Source organism: Argiope bruennichi, chromosome 7 (assembly GCF_947563725.1).
Source record: "Argiope bruennichi chromosome 7, qqArgBrue1.1, whole genome shotgun sequence".
NCBI lineage: Eukaryota > Metazoa > Arthropoda > Arachnida > Araneae > Araneidae > Argiope > Argiope bruennichi.
In genome coordinates, this window is record NC_079157.1 from 54,735,284 (window position 1) to 54,749,309 (window position 14,026).

General features: G+C 30.4%; 1 protein-coding gene across 2 annotated transcripts in view; it reads right to left on the bottom strand.

Moving 5' to 3' along the window:
* LOC129976084 (rho GTPase-activating protein 26-like) overlaps nucleotides 1–14,026 on the bottom strand; it is a 258,723-nt gene that overhangs the window by 111,998 nt on the left and 132,699 nt on the right. For both annotated transcript variants that reach the window (XM_056089459.1, XM_056089458.1), the window contains exon 2: nucleotides 5,014–5,109. In XM_056089459.1, coding sequence (XP_055945434.1) covers nucleotides 5,014–5,109 — 96 coding nt within the window. The remainder of the gene's footprint in view (nucleotides 1–5,013; nucleotides 5,110–14,026) is intronic.

Sequence of the window (14,026 nt, forward strand, 5' to 3'; positions counted from 1 at the left end):
AAAATTAGAAAGTTAATTAAGTTTAAATTAGATTTTAAAATATCATATAACTTGTACTGATTTCAAACTTTAGTATTTCACGGATATAGTCTAATTTTCGCTTCTGGTAATTTTTTTTTTTTTTTTTTTTTTTTTTTTTGTCCAAGTTGTAGCGAAAGAAGAAAAGAATTGCGAAAGGAGTTGGCTAATAGAAAGGACTTAAAAAAAAAGAGCTAGGAAAAGAAGATCGATCTTATTTAATTTTAGAAGGAATTCGCAAACTTCAGCGTTTTGATTCCGTGGGAAAATTAAAAACCCGCACAACTCCAAGATAAAATACTTAGGAAATTATTTTAAGAGTAAGTATATATATATTGCAAACACGTTTTAAGGTGCTTTTGGGTAACAACTAGTGTTAATACAAAATATACTTTTTGGTATGCGATATTTTTAAAATATACTTTATGGTATATATATTTGGTATGCGATATTGGCATATAGCCTCCAACAGCCTATCTGATAGAGAGGCTAATATGCTTTGAAATTTCATTCAAAAATATTGATTTAAGCAGTTTTAATCAGGGATTTGAGACAATTAATTAAATAATTAATATTTTGTTAGTAAATAGCATGAAAATAATTTCATCCAAAACAGCTCTAGTTACATCAGTGACAACAGAATAAATTCAATAAAATTAAAAAAAAAACTTAAAAGCCTCTATTCGAGTACTGTTACCCGATTCAATAATTAAATTAAAAGATTTCCCCAGAATAATATAAGCGTCCAAAGAGTAACGATAAATAGTTAATGAAAAATAATGAGGATTAAAAGGGTGCTGACTAATCTTGTTAATACATCGTGCACCTTCCTAACGAATTTGATACGCTTTCGAATAAAATGGACACGCGATACATTAAACAATTACTTAAATCACTTAGAAGACTGCAATTCGGTTGACTAAATTTTATTAATGACGCTCCAATTCCAGGCATACTTCAACTGACGAGAGATAAATTAAACGGACGAAGATTCCGATCTGTTACACAAGCTTTCTGAATTTTCTGCAATTTCTTCAAGTATCGAAAATACGGTGCGTATTATTTAAATTAAGATGCATTATCTGTTTCATGTACATAATTAATCATAGGAAAACAACATAATGCAGATTCTGTTTGGTATTCCTTGACGAATATTAATTGCATAATAAAAATTATTATTTAATAATTCATTAGTCGTTTTGGGTGAGCAGCTGTTCGCCTATTGTATTAGCAATATTAATATAGTCATGTCACAACTAATCTATGATAAATTACAACTTGAAACAATAAAAGAATGTATCATATTAAATTATTCTTGCACAATAAACATAGAGCATTCTGCATGGTTAACTATACTTGCAAAGTAATTAGGGAAATCAGATCATTTATTGAGGCTGGGTGAATCTGGCGATATTTCTCCGAAATAAGGGGCGATGGGAAAAATGGACCATTGAGTTTCAAGAGCTTATTAATTAACTAACATAAAATGAAAATCAATACCTGAGCGATCATCTACCCCATCACTGAATTGGCCGCGCTGGAACAAATGATATACCAATATTTTCTTAGATGCCGATATCCCCAGATCTAACCCCTTGAGATTTTTTCCCAAGAAAGTTAGTTTCCTTTGTTAAAGACGAAGTCTTTAGAGCTTCCACTTTCCCAGGATTTAAAGCAATTGAGACAGAGGATATTGACGCGTTAGACTCGTTAAAAGGGGATATTCTATCACGAATGTGGCAAGAACTTGAATATCACATAGATATTCGCCGTGTTACAGAAGGGGTAAACATAGAATAGTATAAAAACTCGGATAATTGCAATTTCATGCTAAATTATATTTATCAAAATAAATTAATTGTAGTGCTCACAGATATGTTTTATTTTTGTCTTACTTAATATCCTGCATGTTTCGATAAGTCAAACTCAAAAAGGTAATGCATATGCAAATGAGTAGATCTACACGGTCATCCAATTCATTATTATTTAGCAGGAATATCAGGATTTGAAAACTAATGTCAAAGAAAAATAAGCATTAATTTGCTTTGTGACTACAATAAATCAATTTTGAACACTATTTTATTAATACCAATTCGAAGAATTAAAAAAAAAATGAGAAGACAGGTCGATCATATGTATAGGAAGGAATGACATGATTTAATACCGTCACTTAACAAGCAATAGCATCTATCTCAATTTTCCAATTTTACAGTAAAGGGAGGGGGCTGAATTCTTCCTAACCAATACAGAATAATTCTGTTTGTTTGATTTTTTCCCTTGCAAATGAAATACACAAAAAGAAATTGTTGTACTCCTCAAAAAAATCTGAAGTCAAGATTTTGACAAATATAAACGTTTCTGATCTTTCTTAATTTGAAAAATAAGCTTCTACAAATGTGTACGATTCCTGTCTGCGAACAATATAAGTAAAAAAAATTGCTTGGAGCAACAGGGATGAAATATGATTTGTGGTCTTTACACCTGACATGTAGATTCGTATCGGATTTCAAACAAAATTCACTGACAAGAAGTTCCTTTGCTTGTTTTGCAAGTGAGTACAAAAACTACAAAACCTAACGAGAATAGTCTACCTAAAACCTTTTTGCATACTCTCCAATACAGTTGTTATTCCATTCCACCGAATAAAACTGTGGACTTTGGTAAGGCCGCGAATGCCTTGCATGGCATTAGCGAATGGTAGATACAAGATATTGATCTTTGAAAAAATTGAGCATTTTTGCTGAATCTATTGTTTGATCCTTTGGCGATTAATCCTTGGTATTTAGCAATAACTACCTGAAAGTCGAATTTGTGTCTTAGATACGTTGTTTCCAATCGACTAAAATTAAAATTTGGAACAAAACTTCAATTGTAATCACACAATCACATACTGAACTTCAGATATTTATTGCCTTTATGAGCTATTGCGTTTAAATGTTAGTGAAAATAAAGGCAGGTAAAAAGGAAATCCCTTACGGATTTGGTTCTAAAGTTGATAGGTATCGACAATTTAAATTTTAAACATGTATGCCAACTTATATGTGTAACTTGTTGCTTTCTCTGCTTTTTAGTTATTGTATCAACTTATATTTAGATAGATATATTTCCTCTATATGGATTATGCTCAAAATTTGATAGATATCTTCAAATTTGATGTAAAGATCCTATACATAATTCCATCAGTCTAGCTTAAATAGTTTTTCAGTTATCTTTGTCACAGACCGACAGAATGTAAAAAATGTGTTTTCCGAACGCTGGAAGATTTAAACATAAAATACACGACTTTTTTTTTTTTTTTTTTTTTTTGAAAAAATAAATAATTTTTGAATAGCATATAATTTACGAAAAATATTTAAACAAATTTTTGATTATATTTTTCATGATTTTTTTTAAAAAAATCAAATTTTGCCAAATGGCTACATTATGAATTAAACAATGTTCCTGCGACACAAATTACATAGTAATAATTCTACAATAAAAATAAAAATAAAAAACCTTTTTACCAATATATTTTTTACAATCCAAAAAATATAAATTTTGATAGTATTATTAAGAGTAGAAGTATTCATACAACAGCCATCTTTGTATTTTTCCAAGTTTCCAGCTTAAATCTAATTCAAGTTTCCAGTTTAAATCTAATCCAGTTTAATCTAAATCTAAATATATATAAAATCTAAATCTAAACCACTAATGCATACATCGGTCTTTTCTACAAATGTTTATCAAAAAGAATCTGCTCTTAAAAGGGATTTCCAAATACTAATTTTTGCTCTTTGGAACAGCCATGTGAAACTTGTAAATGGAAATAAAAACATGTAACCAAATGGTTACGCGATGCACTGTAGGGTGAAAATATGGATATTCGTAAAAAATATGGAGTTTAAATTTTTTAACAATTACAATATTTTCTGTATACTTCGTATACGAGAAAGTAAAAAACTGAACAGAAAATAATTGCTATAAAATTTTAGCATCTAAAATGGATTCGTCAGTTGGTTAACCATTAGTAGCATTCGCGCACATGTAAACACAACAATTCAGAAATGCAATGATTTAGTTAAAAGAAATTGGTCATGTATTCTTATTAAAACTGTAGTCCCCGCCCCCGGTAAGCACCTCAAAAATGGGGATGGAAGCTTTCCGCCTATTAGTTGGTTTTCGCTGCCCTGATGGATATAGAAATGGTTTGGGGTTGGCTGCTCCCTACTAATTACGGAACGTGCATCTGACGAGAAATACTGTGTCGTGGCCGATGATGGTCCTTAGAACTCAAATGTAATAATGTGAACATTCATGATGTTCACATGTTTAAATAATGTGAACACCAATGAATGTGAACATCAACAATGTTTAATAACGTGTAATGTTTAAATAATGTGAACATCAGCAATGTTTAATAATGTGTAATGTTTAAATAATGTGAACATCAATGAATGTGAACATCAACAATGTTTAATAATGTGAACACCAATGAATGTGAACATCAACAATGTTTAATAACGTGTAATGTTTAAATAATGTGAACATCAGCAATGTTTAATAATGTGTAATGTTTAAATAATGTGAACATCAATGAATGTGAACATCAACAATGTTTAATAATGTGTGATGTTTAAATAATGTGAACATTCATGATGTTCATACCTTTGCCACAGCAGAATTGGATATTACTTTTATAATAGAGAATGCGACAAAAATTAGGGAATATCATTAACGCTGATTTTACATCTGGTATGAATATGTAGTCACATGTTAATGTCAAATGTAAAAACAAAAGTCAAAAATATTCATTGTAGTTCGAAAAAACATTTCCTCTTACAGAATTTTGTAAATTAAGATACATATTACTGCCTGTGAAAAGATGATATGTTAATTAATGCTTCTCTGAAAATGAAAGGCATCTTTTGAAATCTGGAAGATGACGAGGACGGCAAAAGAGTTGTAATTTCACAGTAGAAACTTTATTTTTGGATAGTATCAATTCATTATAGTTACCTATAATAACTTCGTCATCCGTTTGGCTGCTTCCGATTGTTTCCAGCTTGAAATTATTCAAGGTGTTTGCCAAATTCCTCTGCGCTCTTGATAGTTCTGAAAGAAAAACAAAATCTATTAGAAGCTATATTTAAAAAAAAGAAATGGCAGTTTGTAAAATCATAAAACGGTTTGGAAATCATTTGAAAATTATGCCTTTAACTTTTTTTCGCGTGCCCTCCCTACAATAGAATGTCAAGTAATTACCGTTATAAGAACATATTATAGTCACTTTAAAGTAGCCTTATCTAAAACAAGTGAAAAATATAAATTTCACATTAACAAGTGGAATGGATAGGTAGTATCTATATGATAAAATTGACGAAATGAAAACAAATGAATTGTTCGCCAGTTACTAGAAACTATTATCTCTTCCTCCGACAGAAAAAGTAATGTAGACAAGTTTCTCTAAAAATCCCATTAATGTAAAACACAGAGTTCCACCAACTGTCTACTATGTGTTCCGAATTTGATTTGATCAACAAATGCCATTCTTCAACTACTAGATATTTATGTCAAGTTCACCTAATGCTGAAAAGTTCTCCATACAGCTGCTTTAAACAAACAAACATTATACATTATATACCAATCGTCAGATTGGAGCTAATCCGTACCTTTACATCAAGTTTACCATGTATTCAATGCCCTCCACAAATGCAATCTATTTTCATGTATTGGAGATAACTCAGACTATAACAATATGTCAGTCATGTGCTCCTAACTTACCTTGACCAATAAATCTCATACTTCAATAACCAACTCGACCTGAACTTTCTTAAGCGAAATGGCGATGACGAATTGAACACTCATCAGTACTCCTGATAGTTGGCACTTTTTATGGGAAAAAAAAGATAGAAATGAAAAAAAAAAAAAAATCCCTCCCTTTGAAACAAAGAAAATTAAATTGCTTGCCTCAGCAGTATTGATTGAAAATAAATTGTCCAAGGGGTTAAGTTCTTAAAGACTGCCAGATATGCGTTACTCAAACATTCATGCCAAATCTTTTTTGTACTCTAAAATCCCACATAGAGTTGTTTTGATCAAGAAATTCTAAAGTTTAACTACATTGTGAATCCCGGTGAACATCAAATTAAAGCTAATCCAAACTTTTACCCCAAGACTTCATTATATTTCAGTGTCCACCAGAGATGCAACTTTTTTTCATGGAACTAACTTAGTTTTTCACGTAAAAATCCACTAATTGCTCCAAAGTTGGTTTGGTCAGCATAATTCAAGACTTTGTCAGATATATTAAAACAAATATGATTCGAATTACAACAACTAGTATTTTCTTTACACTACATAGATTAAAGAGACAAATCTTTACTTTCAAATTATTAAAACATCATTCAAAATCAAATATTTAGATATCATATATAAATAATTTAGACATCATTCGAAATTAATTAAAAAAAGAAAATTCTAAAAATTATAAGATCTATAGCCAAAAACAGAATATAAGTAAACACAGACGAGGATAATCGAACATTCTAACTGTAAATTAATTATTGTAAGGGATAAGGTTTTCTAAAAAGCATAATCCAGTAACAAAGCAAGAGAAGCAACAACTTTTCATAGTAGCATATAATAAGCAATATTACTTAGTCTTAAGCAATTAGAACTTCAACCACGCGATGCATTCAACACTTTGAAACGAAGTTACTGAACCAGATAAAAGGTAGAGCAGAAACAACTCTTCCGTGAAAAGAAGCAACATTAAATTGCATGCATTTAAGGGTGGAAATTACTCAGCGCTCTTCCCATTAGCTAAATAAATAATGCTTAGCGATAAATGGCAACACAGTATAACGCCGCGTTTAATTGTCTAAGACAAGAGAAGTAAATACCTATCATAAGTAGTGAATTTTTAAATAAAATAATCACTGCAGAGCTTTTCAGAAACACTAAACTTAAAACATATTTACTTCTTTTAACAAGGAAAATGAAAACTAGAAAATGAAACCTAACAAAAAAGGAGCAGACTTGTAATTAAGATAAAAATGTGGGAAGATTTTTACATTTAAAGGAAGCGAGGTTCCAAAATTTTTAACAATTCCGTAATTTAACTCTTTAAAGGGACCTTTTTTTCTAGTCATATTATGTTAAAATATTTTTAGGCTTGAAATTAGAATAAAAAAAGGGATTCATTTAGCTTATTAGATAAATTTAATTTGATTCATTAATTAATTTGGTTAATTAATAATTAACTAACAAATCAAGACACATCATTTTGTCTGAGATAAAGAACTGAAGCATCTAAGTTTCTGACTTACTAAAAAAATTTGTCAGAACTTATGCCAACCTACATAATTTCATACAAAGATTGATAAATTTGGTGGGAAGCATACTTCCCACGGCCCTAGAAAAGGTTAAAAGACTTAATAGCAGACAGAAAATCAACGTTACCAAAATCTACAGTATACAGATGTGATTCAGGCTTGGGAAGAAAAACTGAACTTCATAAAATAATAAACTGGGCCGAATATAAATGTCGAGAAGTAAAATAAGTAAGATTAATTAAATAATAAAAGGAACAAATTCTTAAGATATTAAAAATCCTGCTGAATTAGTATATAAAAAGAAAATTCATCGATTTCAAGCATGACAGAATTCGATTCCGAAAATGCTAAAATCCAATTTTCCGTAGAAATGTAAGATATATGAGAATGTAAAAGAATTATTTGAATATTTTAAAACTATTTTTTATATTTGATTTATAATTACTTGTTTTTTAACTTCCTTATACAATGCATAGAAAGAACAGACATTGTGATCATTCAGAAATTCGATTCCTAGAACTATAGTGAATCTCAATGCGACTTAACTGAGACAGAATAATGCAATTTTGAAATTAAATCTGTCAGCGGAAGTAAAGAAAAAAAACTGAAAAACGTAACAAGCAGACAGTTAAAATCAGTAAAATGTAGTCTGATCTTGTTAAAACTCCGGTTAGTTTAGAGCAATACATTTCAGTAAATTTCATTTAAATTATGTTAAAAGCACAAAGATTAAAATAATCGTGAAGCAAAATTTAATTCTAGAAAAATCGTTTTCATTTTTGTGCATTTGCCAAATGCCACTTTAAAAATGCAATAATAATTATAAAACGAATCATGGTAATATAAAAACAACGATACTGTAAAATATTTCTAAGAAAATAACACATTAAATTCCACTGATTAAATATTTTATAGATTTGTTGAAAAATTTGTTATTTGTATTTAAAAAGTTATTTGCCTTTTCGGAAATAACTGCAATTCTAATGAGCAATAATAACGAATGATCATTATGACGAGCTGCTCTCAAACCCAAATTAACAAAGAATTAAATACAAAGAAGGAAAACATGGTCTCCATTCAACGCATGTTCATTTAACGAAGTTTTCTTTTCACCGAAAAATTCTGCAGAACCTTGACTTTCAGCAGCATTTACGTTTTATTAACTCGCCACATTACGAATGGTAATGTCTTTAAAACTGATTTTTTTTTCTTACTTTTATTGACCAATTTTTCGCAAATTCCCATTTGCTGAAGTTTCACAAAATTTCCCAAATAGTCCACCATGGTCTTACGCACCCTCTCTTTGCTATTAAAAATTTTATGTCAGCTGAATATCCAACCAACCAGAGCATATTGCAAAGTGTTACAAAATATCATAAAAGCATCACAGTGATTGATAAAGATGATAATGAAGCAGACATTAAAAACTTTCACAAAGTGAAATCATTATCAAGGAATTACAGTTTCAAGAAAAAGTTACAAACGATGTGTTCCAATCTTTACAAAAATGTAACAATGTTAGAAAACAGAGTTAAATTTTTTTAATTAATTTAATCTCAATTTAAAGAATTTTTTATAGCGAAATTTTTAAGTAGAGTCATCGGACTTCGTTACACTGAGACCCGATTGCTATTTTTTTATTGCTTTGACCTTCTGGAATCTTTAGAAACATGCCACATTTTGGAAGAAAAAAAAATCTCCAAACGAAAATACGAACCTGGAAATGACAACTCATAACTAACAAATACGGTGGACAATGGTTTTCCCATAGAAATAACTTTTCATGATGACACATACAAAAATGTAGAAATATAAACATTTAGACGCAGTTTATTGTATTTAAATTTGAGTTTTGCTCCATCGAGACTTGATAAGATTTGGAATAATTGCCCACATTCATGCACTGCAATAGTTTTCAAATAAGACTTGTTTTCGTAAGTTCAGCAACAAGACCTATGCGTTTCAACGTTTTTCAATAAAGCTATTTAAGCAGAATACAATATGACAACAAAATTGTGAGTGCCAGGCGCCTTGCATTCTAATTAGGTGCGCAATGCATCTATATGGAATCATTTCCAATTCATTTCTTAACAGAATATATATAACAAAATTTTTCAATGGTTAACTGTATTTTGTCCTTTTTACTTTCTTATATACGAAGTACAGAAAGAGAAAATAATGCAATCGTCAAGTTCGAACTTGAGATTTTAATTTATTTCCATGTTTCAAATTTCCCAAGTCTGAAAAACAAATTTTAGGAAAAACTCGTTTTAAACAGATTCTGAGAACAATAACTTAAAAAAGGCTTTCAATTAGAGAAATGAAATTCAGTATATGGTCTAAATATCAAATTTTAAACAAAATTCATTCGAGAGAAGTCCGACTGCCCGTGTACACAATAAAACAATGAGACTAGATGAATAAAATTTGGTATACAGATTCAACATGTGTAATCTTTGAAACAAATCTGTCGAAGGTTGACCGTCTGTCTATCAGTCTATAATTTCTCGAGCATGTAAACATAATAACTCAAAACTGTAATGATTTAAATATATGAAATTTGTAGCACGATTTACTGACCACAATTGCAGTTCTTAGTCCAATTTTCGTTTCAATAAGTGGAGAAAAAAGCGTCCAAAATAAGAATTCGATGTTCTAAGTATTGCATATTAACCTCATCCTAAGATTATCTGCCAAAAATCACGTTAACAGACCCTTTCGGAACCAATGTTCATCAATGGCAAGCGATTACTAATACATCAAGTACCGGTTTCCTTTACGATACTAAGAAGCACATAATTTTCATATACGGAGCTATGAAAATAAAAATCTGTGCACTCGTGGTGTTCACGATCTTGCCTAAGGTCCACAATTTTATGTAGAAAGGAAAAGGAAGATAACACCTATATTAAAGAGTATGCAAGAAAATGTTGATAAAAAAAACTCTTGATAGTTTCATTTCTTTTTACACAGTAATATTAGAAGAGATCTTGATTTTTTTAAATACTGTATTTCGAATATATACCCAACGATCTAATTATGCAGTAATAAAATGTAAGGAAGTATTCTTTCTCCCTTCGATTTTTTTCCGTATATTTTTACATTATGGTAAATCTTGTGTTCAATTCATAGTAGAATGAAAATAATCAAATGTGCATTTTGCACCTTTATTCACAAATTCATTGGATTAAAAATTTGGTGCAGATCTATAATTTTGGTATAAAGAACAAATACAAATTTTTTTTTATTTAGTTTCTTGTTTCCTTTTTAAGTTATCGTTATAATAATATACGCAAAGCGACAATCAAATAGAAAGTATGCTCATTGATGGATTTAATCCAAAGCCACTATAGGATAGCTTAGAAAAAGTCACATAGGAAAACACTATGCGTAAATTGAACCAAAATGTGTGTCATAAATCAATTATTGGTATCAAATTATTGGCAGAAAGAAATTGGCACGAATATAATATTGATATAATCAAAAAGAAATTAAAATGTCGAAGTAAAATTTACATTTATAAAATAATATTTTTGGTGGTTAAAATTGGAAAACGTTAAAAGTCAGCTAAATTTTTAATGAATTAAATTTTTTTCAAAAATCGTTCCGAAGTGTACATTTACAATTTGCAAGGGATATGCCAAATTCGGTGACTATAAGTCAGACTCTTTGACCAACAGTGCACCAACACACATACATATACATACATTCAATTTGATTATTAATAGAGATTTATTTATCCCCACTACAAAGGATTTTGAGTCACAAATAAGCATAAGCTCTTAAGAGCTACTTCAAAACCTAGCTAATTACAGACCATATCAATTCAAATAATCAATACTCCAATAACATTACATTAAATAAAGAACATATCACAAGGAGCCATTTCTTAACAAGAAACTATTCCAAAACAGATTTTAAGTACAACGCACGTGACGCCTAATTAGAATATGCCTCCAACTACTGGCAGCTCGCAAAGGTGAAACACTAATTAGATGCCATTTCGAGCATTGCCGACAACGACCTTGGGCGCGTACCTAAAGGGTTATGGCCTTTGACTCGGCAAGTTCGCCTCCAATTCCACGAACTTCAACGTATTCGGTTAAATCGATACTTAAAAGAGATTCGCGATCGTAATCGTACGACATGTTTCATTGATCTGTGACTAAGATTTTCTATGTCTTTTCGGTGAATCGAATTGAATCGAGCCTTATTTGAATGACTTTGGGATCGATCTGGGCCTAATATGGTTTGCTTTCACCGGCAGAAAGCGGGGGAAGTAGATGGTTAGTTAGGCATGGAGTACTTGACATATAATTACTATATGCAGGTCTGATGAATAATGTGTTTCTAAATCTTTTACATCCATTCCTTTGCTATTCGTGATTATTTATGTCATTTATTAAAATATAATAGGATATCATAAAGCAGTGAACTGAATTATGTCAAATGATTATATCAGTAACTTTTTAAATTCTTTATTAAATATAACGCTAATCCAGAAACATGCCTTTTGTGTTTTTTACTACAAATTTCTTCCAGTAATGAGACTCAAAAACTGGATAGTGTAGGCAGCTGTCTACTCCCGCTAGGCTGAAAGGGGCCAGCAAGCATACCAATTAAAAACTTTATTTTCATAGTGGCCAAATAAAAAAGTTTGTGGAAAATATAAATTCTATGATTGATAAAATATTAGGACAATATTACTATTTTATCAAGTTTAATTGGTTAGGCTTCTATACCTTTCATCACATTCATATCATTAATTATCGCGATATTTATCACATTAGTTATTAGTTAATTATTATTAACATCAGTTATCATATTTCTAAAACTGAAATCTGCTATTATTATATTGGTACAAACGTTGGTATTTGGCAATCTAAAAGCATTTTGTCGAAGCTTCAGCATATAACTTTTAATTATTTATTTATTTTTTGAACTAACTATTCCTGTCTTTCATATATTTCAGAGAATCAAATGGATATTTTTTTGTGTCATTACAAACCGATCAGTTTCTTAATCTGTTTGCCCAACTTCGCACAGTACAAACTTATAGAGTAAAAATGTCTAGAGGCAAAATACTTTAATTCACTTGATCACAATAGCAGACGAAAAAGTATTTTAATATATTTCATAATTTCTAGCAGATTGTATTTGTGACAAATTTGAAATCAGTAGATAGTAATCTTTTTAACATATAATTCGAGCACTTTATAGCACTTTCTTCGTATTTCTACCATTTTTTATGAGTCAGTTAGTCTAATATCTACTTCATTAAAAACTATTTATGATTCCGAAAATTCTCAAAATATAATGCAAGCATTTATTAAGACTTATTTGCGTTCTTCGTCTCTCTATTTTCTGAACTATATACTACTTAAATTTGGCTACTTATACACACTAGTTTTATTTCTACAAGGTCCTGATTAAGGATATTTTTCCTCTAAACATCATTAAACCACTCATTCAGCATATTTCAATTTTGAAACTGATTTATACATATGCTAATTCAGGATCTGAAGGAAGGGTGGGAGTAGTTTTTCACGTTTGGTTACAAAGTAATAGTCGACAAGGAAAATAATTCTCTCGCTCCCCCCCCCCCCCCGTAACATGTCTACGTTTTAAATAAACAAATAAAGGTGGAAGAACACTAAGATCAAAAAGGTCATCTACGCTACGAAAATAAAACTCGCATGAGGAAAAGATTTGTTTACTGCTACGAAAGCATTCGTGGTGGTAAATCGCGGTTTCTCATTGTATTCAATTTTTACTTTCTCGCATATGTAGTATAGAGAAAGTATAATAATCGTTAAAAAAATTCGAACTCGAAATTTTGACAAATCTCTACGTTTCAGACCCCCTTAAGTTTGAGAAATACACTTTTGGAAAAAAATTCGTCCGTCTGTTTGCCGCTTTGAGCTACAGGGTTGATATCTGATATATGATTTTTATACCAAATATTCAGATTTGTATCAAATTTTGAGTAAAATCTGTTCAGAGGAAGTCCGTCTGTCCGGATGTCCGAATAAAAAATTACACCATAATTAAAAGCGAAAAGAGCAAGATAGATAAAATTCGGTACACCAATTTAACATCGATAGTGTAAATACCTGTGAAATTTTGAGCTTTAAGTACTGACTGTTGTGATTTTAGAAGCATGCAAACGCGATAACTTATAAACGCAATGACTTAAATATATCAAATTTGGTATGGGAGTTTTATGACTAGAACAGATTTTTTTTGTCCAATTTTTGTTTTAGACGGTTGAGAAAAACATATCTAAAATATAAATTGGATTTTTGGATATTATTAACGCATGCCAGGTATTAATCACCAAATAACTCGCCAAGGATGCCACGGTAGTTCAGTACAAATGCTAAATTCTCGCCTAAAGTTAAGATTTCGTGACTATTTTACGCCTTCGCCATGTAAAGCGTTCCCTGGCATGACAAGTTTATTAGAGAGTAAACGAGAAAATTTTGAGGAGACCACACTCACGGGTTTAATATTTGGAATCCAAATTCCCAAAATTATTTTAATCATGGTTAAGTTTTCTTAATGTATTTTTCCGTCCATGGATTCCAGAACTTAAAAAAATTAATACAAATTTTAATTTCTGTTACTTCAACAATCCGTTTTATAATCGCGTGCCTATCATTTCGAATGGCTTCATTCCACAGATGTCTGAGATT